Source organism: Neolamprologus multifasciatus, chromosome 3 (genome assembly GCF_963576455.1).
Source record: "Neolamprologus multifasciatus chromosome 3, fNeoMul1.2, whole genome shotgun sequence".
Classification (NCBI taxonomy): Eukaryota; Metazoa; Chordata; class Actinopteri; order Cichliformes; family Cichlidae; genus Neolamprologus; species Neolamprologus multifasciatus.
The window spans coordinates 14306127-14326566 of record NC_140441.1 but is presented as its reverse complement, the minus strand read 5'-3'; the positions used below and the strand labels follow the sequence as shown (position 1 = coordinate 14326566).

General features: G+C 40.7%; 2 protein-coding genes across 2 annotated transcripts; one reads left to right on the top strand and one right to left on the bottom strand.

The window, feature by feature from the left end:
- Positions 1-332: 332 nt before the first annotated feature.
- plaa (phospholipase A2-activating protein) lies at positions 333-5944 on the bottom strand. The gene is made up of 14 exons (XM_085149417.1): positions 5696-5944; positions 5106-5299; positions 4890-4990; positions 4663-4783; positions 4227-4394; positions 3922-4057; positions 3549-3718; positions 3313-3464; positions 3013-3232; positions 2816-2881; positions 2662-2733; positions 1444-1548; positions 1120-1290; positions 333-1019 (listed from the first exon to the last, which is right to left on the bottom strand). The coding sequence occupies exons 1-14, from the start codon at positions 5842-5844 to the stop codon at positions 451-453; spliced, it is 2394 nt and encodes a 797-aa protein (XP_085005543.1). The 5' UTR covers positions 5845-5944; the 3' UTR covers positions 333-450.
- Positions 5945-6184: 240 nt separating this feature from the next.
- Positions 6185-12365, top strand: zdhhc21 (zDHHC palmitoyltransferase 21). Its single transcript, XM_085149483.1, has 9 exons — positions 6185-6333; positions 6581-6648; positions 7283-7459; positions 7583-7681; positions 7817-7928; positions 8101-8239; positions 8733-8849; positions 9357-9400; positions 11047-12365. The coding sequence occupies exons 3-9, from the start codon at positions 7306-7308 to the stop codon at positions 11177-11179; spliced, it is 798 nt and encodes a 265-aa protein (XP_085005609.1). The 5' UTR covers positions 6185-6333; positions 6581-6648; positions 7283-7305; the 3' UTR covers positions 11180-12365.
- Positions 12366-20440: the final 8075 nt, after the last annotated feature.

Below are 20440 nucleotides of genomic sequence, written 5' to 3'. Positions count from 1 at the left end.
GGATGGATGGATGGAACTTTATTCAGTCCTGTTAGCTTCAAATAAATGCTTTTGACGTCTTTTATCGGACACAATGACGTCGCGTTACATTATCTGTCACAGCTTTTGAGTCAGTTGAGACACCGTGGACAGAGAGGCCTGGATATGTCTGCTCAGACTGCTTGGACTCAGATAAAAAGCAGAAAATGGATCAATCGAGATGTAACTTTACACAGTAAACTGTTTTCTACAGTGTAAATCAATCATACACTGTTAACCACATACTTTAAAAAATAAATCAGTCAAAAGGCTTTGGAGAGGTGTTGCAGTAATAAAAACAGAGTCAGCGTATGGCAAATTTTCACTTGTCCTTTTATTGTGGAACACACAATTATTTAGATCTCCACCACAACTGATTAAGTAGAACAGAGTAATAGAAACAAGTGCTCTTTTTTGTCTAAATCATTCATATCATTGTAGTTCTTTTAAAAGCAGCTGGCAACACTCTCCCACCTTCGATGGATCAGACATTGATGAGTACTTGGAAATCTGAGAGCTGACTCCCAACGAGCGAGCCAGATCCTGGGCTGTTTGATCTGAGGCCACTGTGGTTCCCAAGGCTACCAGCAGCCTAAATACAGCCTCCTTGTCTTGTACTGTCTCCAGGGCTCTACTGGCCACAGATAGGCACTGGGCCTTGGCCTCAAGGTCAGGCTGGAGATGGAGACAGCCAGCGTAGTTAAGCACCAGAGTGGCCAGGGCAATATGGATGTTCTTATTGCAGACGGTGGCCAGGTCAGCAGCACGTGATAGCACCGTTTCGCGCTGGGCCATGAGGAGGGCTCGGCCATGCCTGCCACTGAAGCAATTACACAGAGTCCGCAGTGCCAGCATCTGGTTGGCAGGACGCCCCTCGGGCCTCATTAGGTTCAGGAGGTGGTTGCACAGTTGTACACCCTCTGCCTCTCCACAAAGGCTCTCATTAACCTGTGGGTGGCGCACTGCCAGCCTCATAATGTCCAGGACAGGAAACACAATATCTACAAAACATGAAGAAAGATTGGGGAGGGCCTTATTAGTGAAGAGAAATGAGCTAAAGAGCATTAAAACACACATGAATTGGGATACTTTTTTTATTACCTTCAGGCCAATGAGAAGCCTTCCAAAGCAGGTTGATCTGTTGGATGGTCGGAGCAGGCTCAGAGGAGTTGAGTCCACACACAGACAACAAAAGCCTCTCAAGGCTTTCCAGAACTTCTTCAGAGAGCTTGTGCTCCTGAGGGGCACCTCCATTTAGCTCCTTCAACTTAGCTGTTAAGGACAGGTGGAAAACACATTTTCTTACACTACATTACGGACAAGAATAAAATAAACATTCTTAAAATATATGAAGGCTCCAAATATCACCCACTTTAAAGCACAAGTTATTCAGCGAGAGTTAACAAATCACACTGAAATGCTTACCAATGATCTGAGAGCTGTTGGCTTGCTCAAAGGTCACACCATCAGTCTTAGGAAAGTAGATGTTGGTTGTTTGTCTCAAGGCTGCTGAGGAGTATGCACCACCTCCTGCAAAGCAGGGAGACAGAAAGGAAAAATAATATTATATGCAAAAAAAACTAAAACAATGACAAGTATACTATTAATAAGTTATACATGCAACCTAAACTCAGGCAAAAAAAAAGAGAGAGAGCATTAACTTCTTAGAAGACTTTCTAACATCAGCAGGAGGCAAACAAAAAAAGTTTGACACTATTGCCTCATCTCCTGGATGAGGCAAGCATGCTGTGTGTTCCTGTGTATGTGTTTAAATTGCTAGTGAATGAATGAGTGTGTGTGAGCCTTTAAAGAAGAATGTGCCAGCTGCAAAGAAGAAACGCGAGCATGTCAGCATTCTCAGAGGTCTGCTCTGTGCTTTGATGCAACGTTTCCTACTGCAGAAAATAAATGCTATGATGGTGTAAATGTTAATAATTAATGCCAATATTCATTCAATGGCCAACCTTCTTATATGAATCTAAATGTACAAAATAATGTTACTAAAGCCTTGAAATAATGGTACACTTTAGATTCGCCCCTGCTAGCTGCTGTGACAGAAAGCAGGACGGCTGATGACAGCCTTCAGTAAGCTGCTTGATTTAAACATCACATCGGATTAAGTTAACAGCTAATCTGCTTAAACACACATTTATTTTAACTTCTGTAGCTTTTCACTGTGTAAGATAAACAGTGGTGGATGGTAGCAGCTGCAAAGTTCCCTTTTCTTCACGCTAGAGCTTGTTGAAAAGCTCGTTTCATTCAGGACTTCCACCATCTTTGTCCCAGTAAAGATTTATTGTGAATATAACAACAAACACTGCTGTTTTGGACACTTAAAAAACGTTTTCTTTCACACCACTTGAGCTCAGTCTCGGTAACAGCTCCACCTCTTTGAGGTGTGTGTACACAGACCTTGAGCTCCACAGTTGTGGATTATATTAGGTACCGAAGCAAGAATTGTGTTCTTCAAATTACTCGATAATTCAGTGCAGTCCTGGAGCCATTTGGTTAAAGGCAAAAAAAAAAAGAAAAAAAAAAAAAGAGAGAGAAAAGTACGAGATACAGGCCTCATAACTCCATCGAAAGGTACAACTGGGATTTGTATCTCACGAGTCCCAATTGTTCCTTTCGATACCAAGTTACCTGTGAAGGGATCCGCTGCACCAACAGGAGCACCTGGGTTTGGGCCTGATCCTGGGATGTAGCGACCAGTGCCTGTGAAGAAAAAACACAGCTGTGAAACTGCACTTACAGGTCAAGTTCAGACTATGAACACCTCTGAGTAAACAAACTATACCTGTAAAAGGATCAGCTCCAAAGCCTGCAGTATCACTGGAAGAACCAGGGATATAGCGAGCTCCTCCTGTCAAATAAAGAGGCGAAACACATTATACATTCAATCTAAGATCCCTTAATCGTTCCAGTGAAATTCATCTAAATGTACAGCAAAGAAAACAAAGAAGCCAGCAGCAGTATCCATCTTTTGGACCTCACCAGTGAAGGGGTCACCACCCGCGGGCTGGGCTGGTCCCACCACGTGCCCTTTGGTGTTCTCAATGATAAAATTGGCAACCTGGTCGAGGAACATCGGGCTAAGGTCATTCTTCTGCAGAAAGTTGTGCGCTGTCAGCCAGGGGTCGTCTGTCACATTGTAAGGCAGCTTCATGGATGGTCCTCCCTCATTCACATCAATGCTGAACACATAATCGTACTCCTGCACGCAGATTGAGGGGGCACATTAATAACAGCTCATATGCGACGTCCCGCTTACTAACTCTGAGCTTGCAGCCTCACCTTTCCTTCATACATGACACTCTTGGAGGTCTGTTGGTTTGAGCCTCCGACCACATCTCCGATTTTCATCCAGCGGCCATCACTGACGCTCCACTGATATGCCTCCACCTTCTGTCCATCTTTGATCAACCGTGTCTGTCCATCGCGATTCCCTGTTGTAAACAAATCCACCCTGATGCACAGAGAACAGCTTCACCGTTTTATATGACAAAATAAATAGCAGCCTGCTGCATTACCAGGCTCGTTCAGGTGTTCTCTTCCAGGAAGATCCTCCAGTTTGATGTCACCAAGATCCCCGGTCTTGGGGTCGATGGTGGCTTTGGAAAGTTCATCCTCAAAGGCCTGCAGGTCTTCTGCACTAGCCATGCGGTCCTCAGCTTCCGTAAACACGCGGATAATGCCATCGCTGTGGGCACAGGAGCAGCTTCTGGTTTAGCCACAGAACTATTTACTGCTTCATTCAACATTTGTTTGAATGCAGGAGAGATGCGACGAATGAGGACAGCGAACACTGTCGTTAATGGGCTTTTAAATATTTACGGTGTAACATGATCAAGGAAATCACTATAACCTGACTGCATATTAACATGCCAAAAGCAGCTCTGTTACCTGGCTCCGACTACTATGTCACCATTAGGTAAAATACAGCAGCACCACACAGACTGAGCAGGCAGGCGGATGGTCTGAGAGCACTCTCCTTGCCTCCATATCCTCAGACTCCGGTCCTCCCCTGTGCTTATAAAATCTAAGAGAAAAAAAAATAAATAAGGGTGAGGGCAGGGTGTAGGAGGAAGCTACCATCTCAGAGTATGAAAATGGAAGCCGGCTGAATAAACCACAGAGCATCACTGACTGCTGGTTTCAAGTCTATCAGTTCTATCCCTTGTTTTTAAATATTGATACAATCAACAAACCTTGGCTATTGGGGAAGACAGCTAAGCTGTAGATGTAGTTGGTGTGGCTGTAGTAGACCTGTACGCATTCGCCTGTCACCAGCCACCTTCTGATACTTGTGTCATTGCTACACGAGAAGAACTCAGTGTTGCTGATCACTGCCAGGCCTCTCACACAGTCCTCATGACCTATAATGGAAGGGAATAATTTTTAACCATAACTTAACCCTAAAAAATATGCAGTTACCATTTTAAATTTTTACTTTGACAAAGTTATGGCGTTGTCCCATATCCTACAATACTGTTGGTTTATATTATTAACCACGTAATCAAAGACAGACAACCAATCATGCTACTCATCAGCCAGTCTACTTTTTGTATACACACGCAACCCCCCCCCCCTAAAAAAACAAAAACAAAAAAAAAACATGTCCAATATACACCTGCATATCCTCACCTGTAAACGTCTTCTCACATCGTCCTGCTTTCCAAAGCTTTATGGTCTTATCTGCTGATCCCGACAGCATAAGGCCTTGTTCAGGTAAAATAGCCACTGCCCACACCGCTGCAGTGTGGCCCTGAAACAAATTTAACAAGCACAAAACATGTTCTGTCAATTTTTTCAAAACAATGGAGACACTAATCACCATCCAAGCAAGCTGAAAAGTGTAGAGGACCACATACCTGCAAGGTCATCATGCACTTCTCATTGAGCCAGACTTTGGCTGTAGTGTCCCAGGAACCACTCAAAAGTGTCCCAAACTTCCCAGACGACAGAGTGCAAACTGTGGAGGTTTAAAGTTAGAAAGCCAGGAACCAGAAACACTGTGACGAGTAACACAGCAACCAGTTAATCCTCACTACTACAAAAATCTAAACAGCGAGGACAGCACAACTCACCTGTATTTTTGTGACCCTTGAGAGTGAAGAGGGGCTGCGGTCGGTCCAGTGAGAAAACACAAATATTATTATCGTTGCCGCCTGTAGCAACAAGTCCCCGAGGGTATGTTTCACTGGGTGCGATGATGCATACACAGGATACAAAATTTGAGTGTCCAGACATAGAGTGCATCTCTGTGAAGCCTTTGTCTGAGCTGTCAGAGGGAGAACAGGACGAAAGTTAACAATTATTACTGAGGGAAGAAGTTAGGTCCCTTTGGCTCTTATCTGTAAGAAGGACATGCAAATTAACTGACAAAAATAAACACTCCGAATCTGTTTCACTTTCGTGTTTCGTAAAAGAACAGTTGCCTCTGAATGAATGACAAAGCTAATTTGAGCAAACGTTAGCACTGTGCTTTTTGGCTAACTTAGCTACTAACCATTTTTATACATATGAAATCAGAAATAGTAAAATATTCAGTAAGGCGTGATTTGGCTTGACACTTTTCTTGTCCGGACAAGTCAATCTCTTTGCGCAGAGTGACTTGTACCCTGAAATTAATCGTAGCCAGGCAGCAGTTTCTGAGCAGCAAGCTAGCGCTAGCTACCTTGAGTTTGGTACCCAGACTCTTCCGGTCCGGTCTCTGGACACAGACACGAACGCTCCCTCTGGAAAAACAGTAGCGGCGAGTCCCCTGACGTCCATCTCGTGGCCCGGGATTGAACACCTGAGTTTGTACGAATTGAATGATGCCATTTTTGCTCCAACAGCACAATGAAACTACTGTGGCACTGTTAAGCTATGCGGCGTCGCTGTCAACAAACACCAGCCGCTATTGCTAGCGGAAGTTGAATTACGTCATTATTAGGAGTGACGCACCTTTCAAACTAATGTTTAATTACTTGTGTTGAATATTAATTGTCTTACGTTTATAACATTAACATTAGAGTAGTGTTTTTCCAACTGTATTTTAGGTTTGCATCTTCGAATATATTTTATCAAAATGTATTGACCACAGTTGACCAGAGGGCGGCAGCAGAGCGATCCTGCTACATCAGCAATATCAAGCTGCCGACTACGCGGACCGAGCAGGAAACTAGGAATGTTGACGTAAAAATAACAACTCAAACGTAAAAAGTGCCGCTGTTTAAAAAAAAAATCATATTCGCGTTATCTATCGCGTCAAACGAGAGTTTAATGCTAATACCAAGCTTTTATGTAGACTTAGAACAGCTTAATAAACACGTAAGTCTCGCTAGCAAATGACTTGTGATTTTCTTTAATCAAATCATTGCTTTAATGAGTAATTTAACATTTTCGGTATCTTGGTTTGTTTTTAGTTTTCCATTATTTCGCTTTATGCAATATGAAATAGAATAACTTTATTAACAATTTCGATGCTTCCCAGGACAAAAATGCAAATAATGCTTCTTCCGGTTTTATGTTTTTAGATTGGAAATGTGACCGGAAATGAGTTTTTTTTTCATTGCAGGTAGCAAAACAGGTCCCACAGAGGCGATGAGGAAGTAGTCTCACTGATTCGTTCGCTGACAAAAAAAAGTAAGTGTCTTTTCATTTTAGCTCACGAGATGTATATTTGACAATAAACGCGTTGGTTCATTTCTACGCGACTGAAGTAAAGAGCAGCGTTGGCCCGTAGATGTTAGCTAACACAGTCAGGGTTTTAGAGCCCAGCCCATCACGATTGTGAGTGTTGTCAGCAGTATGAATGATGGAGCAGGCGAGGCTTTACAAATAACGAGGCTCTGGTAGTGGTTACGTGGTTATGGGGGCTGTTCGTACTGTGTTCTAGCAGTGTTACTGTACTAGATAATGCTGATAATAAGATTCAGTGTAAGGTTTGGGGGGTAGATTGCTCAGGGTATCAAGTGTCTGGTTGATAAGCATCTGCTTTGTATTACACAGAGGTTAGGCCTTTGTTTAAGACACAAACCACGACCATTTCCACACAGTATCTGATATGTCCTTGTACGTACACATCTTATAAAGGTATCCTTAATCCTTCTGTAGTTAAGTTATAGATCTATTATAATGTGCAGGGCAAAATGCAGGTCTCACTGGTGGGTATTTTGCCTGAAACACATCATTTCAAGTATCTGCAAACTAAAGAACTGCAAAACATGTTTGTCAGTGTCTTAAGTTTGTGTGTGTCTTCGCGTTTGGTACACTGTAGGTTTCCGAGAATTCCCAGCAGCCATGAAGCTTCGATTGCACTTCGTGGTGGACCCTATGGGCTGGCTGTGCATCAGTGTGGTATTTGGGATCTGGCTCTACAACACCTTTTTTGTTCCCAAACTGGTTCTGTTTCCACACTACAATGAGGGACACATTCCTTGGGCCATTGTTGTTTGTGAGTTTCCTTACCTTTTGTGTTGACACGTGAAAAACTGAAAATGAGTTTCTTTGGGAATTGGAAATGAATGTGCCCGATCACACCTCATCAGTGGAATTAAAACACACTGTATTTCTTTAGGTTACTACATAGCATCAGGACTCTGCCTAGCAGCACTGTTCAGAGCTTCCACAGCAGATCCAGGCCGTCTTCCTGTGGACCCACACATACCTCATGCCGGTAAATGCTTTTCTCACTGCTTACCGCTTGTTTGTATATGTCCAGTTTGTCTGTTACTCCGGTACCGACTAGCAGTATCATCTCTCTTCAGATCGATGATTGTGTTACATAGTGTTTGTTGTCTTTGTGTTTCAGAGAGAGAGCACTGGGAGTTGTGCAATAAGTGCAACTTAATGAGACCTAAAAGGTCGCACCACTGCAGTCGCTGTGGCCACTGTGTGCGCAGGATGGACCACCACTGTCCCTGGTAATCATACACGAACACCCACCCTCATGCTCCCATCCATTCTTGTTTATTCAATTACTGAGATTTGAAAGCTTATTTAATGATTGAACATATCATAGCATGCCATGTGTGTCCACTGCTGTGATAAAGAAATATGTGATCACTTGCTAAATGCACTTTATTTCCTTTGCAGGATTAATAACTGTGTGGGAGAGGACAACCACTGGCTCTTCCTGCAGCTGTGTTTCTATGCTCAGGTCCTCAGCTTATTCACACTGGTGCTGGACTTCTGTCAGTACTATTACTTCCAGCCCTTGACAGGACAAGACCAGGTAGGTCCATGGGATTGTTTTTAAAAGTTGGCCTCTACTCATTTCCAGCTTCATAATTTTATTCTCTGCTGAGTAACTTTAAACATATCCTTATTTACCTTTTACCGAGCCTCAGTGAAGCCACTCAGTTCATCCACAGTTTGAATAAAGACTTTTCTTATGATTGGCTGCCCCATCATATCCAGCATGTGGGTGGGGCTGCTCCATTCACAGCCATAGCTGTGCACCTGAGATGACCATATTAGGGATATCTGCCCACACCTACATCACAGAGAGCCAAGAGTATAAAAAAATGCCTTTTCTTCTACAGCGATTGATGTTCATACTCTGACCTCATTATTTGAAACTTTGGCCATGTTTATTATGAGATTCAGCTACACTAATGGAAAACTATAAACATTTATATTTGACAGTGGGAAAATCAGCAAATGGAACTTTAAGATGATAAGATAAGAGGTTTTCACAACAAAGGGCACTGTTCTCTTTCACTCAGGAAAAGTTCACTACACGTCACGAACTGGCTCTGCTGCGAATCTCTGCGCTAATGGGCGTGGTCATGTTTGGAGGCATGTCTTCTTTGTTTTACACACAGATGACTGGCATCCTCTCAGTGAGTACTGAGTAAAGACTTATTTTCTCGTTTCAGCTCTCAGCTCTCCACCCATTTCCTGCTGCCATCGTCTTGATGCGATTATGTCTTTAACTAATTAAATGCGGCTAATATTTCCAAGCTAAGTATTGAATGTCAGTTTGTAGGATCAGTAAATGCGTCATTCACAGCGTTATTCAGCTTGTATGTCCCCTTGAAAGCAAGTTGAAGACAAAAAAGAAGAAAAATGATGTAGCAGTTTCAGACAAAACAACATGACATGGTGTACAGAAATAAAATGATCAATGCCAGTAATGCAGCGATCAATAGGAAAGAATCAGGGGAGAAAGTGTGCACATGAGTGCGTTCATATTACTATAAACCACAACAGCAGCATGTTCATCTGCCATACCTCTGCTGACATGAATAAACATTTCATTTATTAAATAGTTTGGCAGGTCTGTGAAAAGATGTTATCTGAAATGTTTTGAAATGAGTCACTCATGTTGCATTTTTCTTGTCTTACAGGATATGACCACCATCGAGAAAATGGCTCACTTTTCAAATGAAACGTAAGTTCAGTTTCTTCTTATAGCAGGAATAGCTGCGTCAGAGGAATAGGCCGATCTTTTGGGAGATAAATCTATCGTATGTGTAGTAGAGATGGCACGATACCACTTTTTTATGTCCGATACCGATATCATAAATTTGGATATCTGCCGATACCGATATGAATCCGACATAGTGTTTTTTAATCAATAAAACTGTTTATTTAATATATTGCTGCATTTTGTATAAGTTCATACTCAAGTTTAAATAAACAACAACGCTAAAGCTATTCTGTTATACCTGTATGTAAAAAATACACTGCACCCAAAATATTTCATAGTTCAGCAAAACTGATCAATCTAATAAACTTAAACCTACTGCATCCTCCCTATTCTGGTATTTTAAAGAGTACTTAGCAGAAATATTAAGCAACCTAACTAATAGGGTTGCAAACTCCCAGCAAAAAATAAATAAAATAGGGAACCACCCCCCACCCTCCACCTCATGATGCTTAATCGACGTAATCAACTTTAATTTGATGCAGTGTGGGGAAAAAATGCACAGAAATAAATTATTTTTCAAGAATAATTAAATAGATTCAACATCTTTCTTCAACTGAATTGCAGACTGCACAGATGGTATCTTCCCAAAGGAAAAAGTAGTATAGCTTACTAAGGTATATTAGATTTAACAGTTACTATATACAGTAATGGACTTCTATATATTTTACATAAGATTAAAACTTTGGTTGTAAGATTCAGATAATTATTTATTAAAAGCTAGACATTTTAAGTAAAAATAAGAAAGAAAAGTATGTCTTTGTGCCCCCTTTTCCCTGTTCATGCCCTATCGGCCCCCCTGGCTAAACTTTGCTAGATCCGCCCCTGCACAATTACCAGCCGTCAGCTACGTAGAAAAAGATCCTGGTGTAGAAAGTAATATTAAATAAATTCTAACAACAGCTTATCAAGCTTAAACGTGCTGCTGTTGTTCAGCCGCTGGTTTCCTCTTTCTGGTGCAAAGTGAGCCAAAAACAAACAAGAGAGACGGACTCCCGACAGAAAAGCCGATCAGCTGATCATTAATCAGTTTCACGATTGAAGTAGCAGCAAGAAGAGGCAGTCGCTCTATATATCGGTTGTTAAGCTTAATGCGGGAATGCTTTACAAACATTCAGAGATGAACTTACACACTTGCTTTACTTCTCTCTGGGATAACTTCCTCGGAGATGAAATGCTGGTTTGGTAGCGAGGCTACAAATACACACAGCCGCTCTATCACGTGATCACACTGAGCCGAGTTACGCCATGTCTCAAGTTTTGTGAGGTGCTTTTTTGATATTTAATGGATCGGATTACATTTTTTATTTCTCTCCGATATCCGATCCAGTAATTTACATCAGTATCGGACCGATACCGATACGTAATATCGGATCGGTCCATCTCTAGTAGAGACCGGCCATTTACATAGCACACCAAAGGCGAAGCAGAAGGGAACTTGTAGTTTCAAAACAGGAGTGACAGATCAGTGGGGGATTTTTCATTTTTTATTTTTTGCAGTTTCACTCTCCTTCTTTTATATGCAATCTATGATCCTCATTCACTTTTTGGCAGACAGTTTGGTACAAAAAGGATTTTTACTTGAACAATTACCTGTTTTTTCTTATCAGATATGGCGCAAAGAGATCCTGGCAGTGGGCGCTAGCTGAAGTTTGTGGCACTCGCTGGAAACTCCTTTGGCTCATCCCACTCCGAAGCAGACAGCCACTTAATGCCAGCCACCAGTTCCGCTCACACGTGTAGGCCGGTAGCGCTCCCACCTGCACAGATGGTAGGAGCTACCCTGATGAAACACTGTATACACACCTAAGAATCCATCTGCTCGCCTTCACCATCCTCTTTTGTGCTACGAGAGCTGGGCAGCAGTCTTGGTTTTTCAGTGGATATGCCAAGTTTTTTTTTTTTTCATTTGCCTTTCTCTACAAGGCCCAGACTGGCAGAAAACAGGGTCAAGAAACACCTTTGGGAGTAATGGGAAAATGTTGTGTTTTTAACTCACTGTGACTGCTACTTTAAGCATTTGGAAACCACTTTTTCTGGCTAATTGCAAAAGAAGGATGGAGGTTTTCATCTGAAAGCAGCTGGCAAAGGAACCCCCCCTCTCAGGTTACTTTAATAAAGAGCCTTGACTACTGACCTTTAATCATCTACAGACAGAACAACGGTTATTTTAGTATGTCTATTAGACTGGCGTTTTTTTTGTAAGAAGTTTGTACCTTGTTTCTTTTAGCGGTCCTCTTAATTTGTGTGTGTTTGTTTGATGTTTTCCAGCTACTTCTAGTTTGGAAGCTTTTTTTATTTTTTTGTATTGTGTTTGTTTATTTATAATTTTTTGTAAAGGGACCTGTCTATTATCAGCGATGTTCTTTTGCTGTTTAGAATTTGAAGATTTGTAAATCATTTGGGGTTTGTTGTTGTTTTTTTTTAAATTTGGGATTGTTCTATGAATAAGTACTCTGTGAACCATTAATTTACGAAGAATGGAGCAGAACAAAGTTGATCATTTGAACGACAATTTGTAGTCCTTTTATAACAAATAGGCAGCCTGGTATGAACGTGTGTTATGGAGAGCAGTTAATTCCCACTTTGCTATGGCAAAAATCCACATTAGAAACGAGCTTATACAATCAATGTTAGAGTTGTATGTTGTGGTCAGATTGCTGCATAATCAAGAATATAACATTCCTTGGCCAATTAATGTAATGACTTGATTACAACATGGTATTACTTTGTTTTAGAAGGCATTTGGGTGTCATGTTCTGCCTTCAAAGATAACTTAAATCAAGCTGCCTTTCTTAAATGCCTAGTTTAACCTCATGCCCCACTTATGTTTGCAAATGTGAAACTATAGCTAGCAGCTAGTTAGCTTAGCTTAGCATGATGTAAACTGTGTAAACATAAACAACTAACATTTTTTTAAATACTTTAAGTCAGTAAGATAAATCCTAGCAGTTGGTGAGGTTTTCTTACCTTTGGATAACACCAAGCTAACAAGCTAATTTTAGTTTATGGTCTTAAAGCTAGGTAGCTTTAAGATAACAGCTACTGGCTAGTTTTGCTTAACGCTAAGCTAAACCAGGTAGCTACTGGCTAGTTTAGCGTAATGCTAAGCTAAACTAGATAGCTACTGGCTAGTTTAACTAAGTTACATGGCTTGCTTATAGCCTCATAGTACCTGAAGGATGTAGAAGTGATATCAGTTTTGTTTACACCATGATTTTCCCCCAAATGTTAGCCTTTTCCTTTAAGTCAGTCTGTTTAGCTAAAATGTATGTACAGTACAATCCGTTAGCAAAAACAACTTGACCAATTTTTTTTTAAATTTAGGCTGTTGAAAATATAATTTCTAATTGATATGTACCATATTTTTGCTGCTGCTGCTGTAGGTAGGTCTTAAATGCATCTGAACACGCAAACTTTGTTAATGCTGTCAGCAAAACTGGCAGATTAGCCTACTTGTGGTGACTTACAGCTAGTTAACCCTTGACAAGACATTGGCAACTTATTTATGGTGGTTTTACTGTAAGTGCGTGGAACTGTTTAGAGATTTTATTGACTTCATTAATGAGATACTTAAGGTAATGATAGTACTAGCATTGCGTGGTTGTCTTCAATACTTGGCAATCTCTTAGCTAAACCTGTATGTAAACAAAGCTTGTCATGTGTTGGGAAATAGTACAATATTCAAGTAGTTGTAAGTGCCTGTCTACTTTATTTCATTGTTATTTACTGTCACAGTCCATAATCATCGTTGTATGGCTGTCTACAAGCCAAAGACCTGGGGAAATGTTGCAATAGTCATCAAGCATACAGTAAGTGCATGTTTCACCAAATTTCTGAAGGTAGCGGTTCAATATTATGCACTGAATTTCACATTCGCACACAGTCTTGTTTTATTGCAATCGTGGTACTTATGAAAGGAAGTCTTTTTTCATATTTATGATGTGTTCAGGTTGTTTGCATTTGCATGAATGTGTATTATTGATGACTCTGTGATTTTTTTATAATGCATATTCAGGTTCCTGGGTGTCTGTGTGTGTTTTTATTATTATTTTGGGGTCAGTTTAATGAGGAGATAAATTTGCATGATTGGCACTTTTTTGTTTTTCATTATCATTTTTGAAGCAATAAGCATTGTGTATCAGTAAAGCCATCTTTTTGCAGTCATCACTCCTGAACCAGTAATTACACGACTTGAACATCTGTCCTTATTTCAGTAAACCTCTGCAGCACACACTGGTGTGTGTTTATTGTCAGCTAATAGTTAGTTAAGTAATCGATTAACAATATGTTGGCCTCTACAGCTCATGTTGATTATACTGGAATAGCTGAAAGGCTCTCATGAATTAGTTTGAGTCGTAACCTGCAGCAAGCTGAAGGTTTAAATATTTCTAATGTGTTTACTTTTTTCCCCTCTCAGCTGCCATCTGGCACCCCCAGATCTCTAAATCCATGCATCTTGTTCATTTTCAGTTTTTTGAAAAGAGTTTTCAGGCCTTATTTTGTTTAATTCTAATAACAGTGGAACTGTTATGTTTTGTAAGTTAATTTGTTACTCCATAAATATGTTTCTTTATGTTTAGGAAGCCTATGACAAGTTGGCAATTTATTATGTTACAAAACTGCTATTGTGATTATAAAAGGTATATAGGTATTCATATTCAAATAAATTTGATTCTGAATAAATTTGTGTAATTCTTTTTTTTTTTGTGCTTTTTCACCTACATCTTTGCTTCATCTGAAGCCTCTTTTTTAGAATTAAAGTTAGTTGAGAAGTTAGTGTAGCACATGACGGCTAAATGGCATTTATCAAAGGAAAACATTGCTTGTAAGAGATGGAAAGGAGATTTTTTATTTTTTTATTTACCAGAGATCAAAGAGGCCAGATTACTTCAAGCTGATAGGAAGGCAGGAGTAACTGAAATAACCGCTTGTTCCAACCATGGTATGCAGAAGAGCATCTCCAAACCTTTTAGCAGCAGAAGACCACCACGGGTGTCACTCCAATCAGCTAAGAACAGGAACTGAGCCCACAATTCACAACACAATTGGACAACAGAAGATTGGAAAATGTTGCTCGGTCTGACGAGTCTCAATTGATAATGCAAATTTGGCATAAACAGCCTGACAGCATGGATCCATCAACCATTCAGGCTCTTGTTGTTGGTATAATGGTGTAGGGGATATTTGCTTGGCACACTTTGGGCCCATTTATACCAAATGGGAATTGAAGATTGAGCACCACAGTCAACCTGGATATTGGTTAGTACTACCAGTACCATAGTCAGATGGCATCCCCTGCCACCATATCTCAATCCAATGAAGCACCTGTGAGATGTGGTCAAATAGGAGATTCACATCATGGATGTGATTCAGCATTCATTGCAATAACTTCCCAGTGCAAGTGAAGGAGCAATAACGACACATAGAAAGTGTTAGAATAAACAGTCAGATTGATTACTGTAAAAATGCTCCATTACAAATAAAATACATTTTCTCAGGATTCTATTTGTAACTTTTACTATGAAAATGTCCTTTGAGTATTATTATATATAACTGCTAAGCGGCTAATATCAACAGCATTAATGGGTTAGCAGCACTTTGACGTTATCACTGATCGAGATGGAGCTGATGCGAATAACGTTAAACTCTGATCATTTTTGTTTAGCTGATGCCAGCATTCAGGTTTATATTTGTAGGATCATGAGGTGATTAGTGGATATTCCTTCTGTTTTTTTTCCCCTTTTTTTCTCTTTGACCCAAAAACAAAACAAAAAGTAAGAATATGAGTTAAGAATAACTTATAGACATCTGAAATATGATGAGATGGTGAATCCAGTGAATATGCAACCGTTATTATATTGTATGTATTGAGTTTATTGTAAGTTTTGGATAAAATAAAAAAAAAAATCTGCTTTAGATCTCAGTCTATTGTATAATATTAAAACTTGTAGACCACCAACAAAACATCACAAAACTAATCCCACTAAGTTGCTGAGCGTGTAGTTTTACTTGAATTTAATGGATCTCGGTGTCTGAATGAACAGTAGAGCAGCACGGTCCCTGCCGTGCGCACACTGACATCCACTTTAAACAGGAGCATAAATGGTTTTTTGACATTTTTTCACAGTTTTTCAGTGAGTGTCCTACAACTGCGACACTAAAGTCAGGCTGCCTGGCTGCTTTGATCGCTGTTTGCGTCTCTGTGTACAATTACCATACGAGCGATTGTTTCCAGCCAAACTGTCATTGTTCTGAAAAGTTCTTAAGTCTCAGTGAAGCGTGCCTAATGTGTGCACGATCCGTGAACATAATCTGTGTGTGCCGTCCAAAATGGTTACATGCTTTTAGCATGCTCTGAACCACACACACACACACACACACACACACAGTGGGGCAAAAAAGTATTTAGTCAGCCACCGATTGTGCAAGTTCCCCCACTTAAAATGATGACAGAGGTCAATAATTTGCACCAGAGGTACACTTCAACTGTGAGAGACAGAATGTGAAAAATAAATAAATAAATAAAAAAATCCATGAATTCACATGGTAGGATTTGTAAAGAATTTATTCGTAAATCAGGGTGGAAAATAAGTATTTGGTCAATAACAAAAATACAACTCAATACTTTGTAACATAACCTTTGTTGGCAATAACAGAGGTCAAACGTTTACTATAGGTCTTTACCAGGTTTGCACACACAGTAGCTGGTATTTTGGCCCATTCCTCCATGCAGATCTTCTCAAGAGCAGTGATGTTTTGGGGCTGTCGCCGAGCAACACGGACTTTCAACTCCCGCCACAGATTTTCTATGGTGTTGAGGTCTGGAGACTGGCTAGGCCACTCCAGGACTTTCAAATGCTTCTTACGGAGCCACTCCTTTGTTGCCCGGGTGGTGTGTTTTGGATCATTGTCATGTTGGAAGACCCAGCCTCGTTTCATCTTCAAAGTTCTCACTGATGGAAGGAGGTTTTGGCTCAAAATCTCACGATACTTGGCCCCATTCATTCTGTCCTTAACACGGATCAGTCGTCCTGTCCCCTTGGAAGAAAAACAGCCCCATAGCATGATGTTTCCACCCCCATGCTTCACAGTAGGTATGGTGTTCTTGGGATGCAACTCAGTATTCTTCTTCCTCCAAACACGACGAGTTGAGTTTATACCAAAAAGTTCTACTTTGGTTTCATCTGACCACATGACATTCTCCCAATCCTCTGCTGTATCATCCATGTGCTCTCTGGCAAACTTCAGACGGGCCTGGACATGCACTGGCTTCAGCAGCGGAACACGTCTGGCACTGCGGGATTTGATTCCCTGCCGTTGTAGTGTGTTACTGATGGTGACCTTTGTTACTTTGGTCCCAGCTCTCTGCAGGTCATTCACCAGGTCCCCCCGTGTGGTTCTGGGATCTTTGCTCACCGTTCTCATGATCATTTTGACCCCACGGGATGAGATCTTGCGTGGAGCCCCAGATCGAGGGAGATTATCAGTGGTCTTGTATGTCTTCCATTTTCTGATAATTGCTCCCACAGTTGATTTTTTCACACCAAGCTGCTTGCCTATTGTAGATTCACTCTTCCCAGTCTGGTGCACGTCTACAATTCTTTTCCTGGTGTCCTTCGAAAGCTCTTTGGTCTTGGCCATGGCGGAGTTTGGAGTCTGACTGGTTGAGGCTGTGGACAGGTGTCTTTTATACAGATGATGAGGTCAAACAGGTGCCATTCATACAGGTAACGAGTGGGGGACAGAAAAGCTTCTTACAGAAGACGTTACAGGTCTGTGAGAGCCAGGGATTTTCCTTGTTTGAGGTGACCAAATACTTATTTTCCACCCTGATTTACGAATAAATTCTTTACAAATCCTACCATGTGAATTCATGGATTTTTTTTTCACATTCTGTCTCTCACAGTTGAAGTGTACCTCTGGTGCAAATTACTGACCTCTGTCATCATTTTAAGTGGGGGAACTTGCACAATCGGTGGCTGACTAAATACTTTTTTGCCCCACTGTAGCCATCATGGTTTTGACCTTCAGCTGTCTACAGCTCCAACAACCAGTCACTGTGGATGGATTTAAAAGATGAGATCGAGACTGTGTATGTGCATGTGTCCTTTTTTTTTAAATTCTTAATGACATTTGGGTTTTTAAAGAAATTACTTGTTTGCAATATTTTCTCAATACGCTTTATTTTGCTCACCTATTATAATCATCCCAATTCTAAGAAAGCACCCACCAGGATTTTCAGATATGACCAGCTTCCTGAGTGTGCTTGGGGCTTGATATAAACTTTTTATGGTATTTTGGAATAGATTTCAAAATAAAAGAAGCATCCTGTGTGTTTTAATGGTGTGAAAGCTGCAGCAGAAACTAAAAAGTCAAGCCAGTTCCTCCTTCACCAAGAGGTATTTTACATTTCATATAAACGGCACTATCGCAAGAATGCCGCATTGGTTTCAGTAAGCCTTAAATTTAATTGGTGAGTTTGGGCTTTGGGATGTTAATTTAAGCAGACCAGTCTGCAGCAGCCAGGGTCAAATGTGCTCCTAATCTCTGCTACTAGTTGGTCAGCTGGACTAATTAGATATGGGACCACCTGCTAGTCTCATGGTCTATGACATCTGGCTGAACAAAAGAAATAATTAGCCACATGCTTCATAAAAATAAACTGTGCTTGGAACAGTTATCATATAAGGCTGTTTACCTGTCTAGGATTAGAGTTAATGGCTTGGCGTGTTCTGCTGCTATGTTGCCCAGGCTAAACTCGGATTAAGTCAACGCTAAGGAACACCGAAATTTATTACTGGAACGCTAATTATGAGGCACACGATCATTGTCAGAATTCTATCCATATGGGCCTCGTATCTGAAATGGCATAATGAGCAGAATCACCCCCATCATTAGATATACTTTGCTTCGATTGCTGGTTCCAACATGCTTCCTTACCTGTTGGCGTCTCTTGGGTCTTTTTATCTACAAAAGTGGACACAAAGCAAACTTAACGTCTTTTTGAGACCTAAATTGACAATTCTTACTTCCTGTCTAATTGCTGTCTGATGAAGAAAGAAGTTATTTGTGCAGATCAGTAACAAATACATGCTAATTAAATTTGTTAGACCTCACTGACTCACGTGCGCGCCTCTCCAGTAGCAGGTGTCTGCTACGTTCCTCCATTTCCAGCATCACAGCTGAACTTTCTGAACATGGAGGTATTGATTGGCGTATTGATTTTCAAATAAGCTTTCATTGTAGAAAGTAGAAATCCAATTAAAAGTTGAAGTTAATCCACTCAAGACGATGAAATGTATCGATTTTGACCTCAAAATCAATAAGGTGCACGCCGCTCTCGTGAGCGCTCAGTGCTTTCTCCGAAAGAGTGAAGCGCACGCTTTGCATCAACTGAGTAATAATTCTGGAATGTTGTTGTTTTTTTTCTATCTGCCAGGATATTAAGTTACTGAAAGAAAATTCTTTAAATCCATCCAACTGTGTCAATGCTTGCGCTCTGTTCAGATATATGTAAATCCTACTTTTCCTATGACCCAACTGTAGAAAAACCCATAATTACGCTCATAACAATACCTCATGTCTCTATAGTATATATATACCCACTGCCACTTTATTAGTTATGCTTTGGTAGTCTCATGCTGGGATGCCTTAATTCTTCGTGGCATAGATTCAACAGGAAACATTCCTGAGAGATTTTTGGTCGATATTGGCGTGATAGCATCACAAAGTTGCTGTAGAGTTGTTGGTTGGACATCATGATGCAAGTACTCTGTGAGATTGAGATCTGGTGACTTTAAGGCCACCTTAAAGAAATCAGTTTAAGATGATATGGGTTTTGTGACGTGCTGGAAACAGCCATCAGAAGATGAGCACATGGCGGTCATAAAGGGATGGACATGGTCAGCAGCAATAGGTAGGCTGTGGTGGTGTTTCAGCAATCCTTAATTGGTACTATGAGCTACAAAGAAAATATCAGCCACATCGTTACAGCACCACCACCGGCTGAGCTATTGATATAAGGCAGGATGGATACATGCTTTCATGTTTATGCCAAATTCTGACCAGCAGACCAGGGAACTTTTTTGGTGTGGCCAAAATTGGACACTACTTGCCCAGTTTTGTTTTTTTTTCCCGTTTTAGCCGTCCTTCTCATTGTGGCCTTCTGCTGCTTTAACTCATTTGCTTTGATTGCCCTTCTACCAGCTTGAAGCGGTCTGGCTATTCTTCTCTGATCTCTGTCATGAAAGAGGCATTTATTTTCACCCTAGAACTGGTGCTCACTGGATATTTTCTCTTTTCTCTATAAACCATAGAAATGGTTGTGTGGGAAAAATCCCAGCAGATCAGCAGTTTCTGAAATACAAACATGCCTAAATACATTAAATCGCTGCCATGTGACTGGCTGGTGAGATATTTGCATTAACCAGCAAGAGCTGAACAGGTATACCCAATAAAGTGGCCGGTGTCTTGTTTGATTTTTTTTTGTCTTTTTTTACTTGCACAGAGCAAATGAAGGAACATATACTGAGCTCAGTCTCCTAAAAAGACAATCTCAGATTGAAAACATGCACGCTGAACACAGAAACTCCACAGTATTTAACAGCTGGGGCCTCCAAACATAGGTGGTGCGTACTTTTCTGCAAATGAGAAAAAGCCACGCAGTGTCGATGTACAATGTTAAGTGTGTTGCTGAGCTAAAGATGCGAAACACATTTCAGTTCACAGGCCTCATCTCAGCTGGGGCACATCAGTAAAGTCATTGCACAATAACCTATAACAGAAATCATCTTCCAACTTCTGTTTTCTCATTTAAAGAGCTACAACTGAGATGTCTCAGCTTTTTTCACATCCAGTCAGTCTACCATCATTATATGTTCATCGCTATTTGCAAATATCAGAAGTTCAGAACCTTAGCAGGACGAAAACGGTCCCGGCACCACATTTGGAGGGTTGTTTTTTTCTGAATGGGTCAGATTACTTTCTGTTCCTTTCACATGT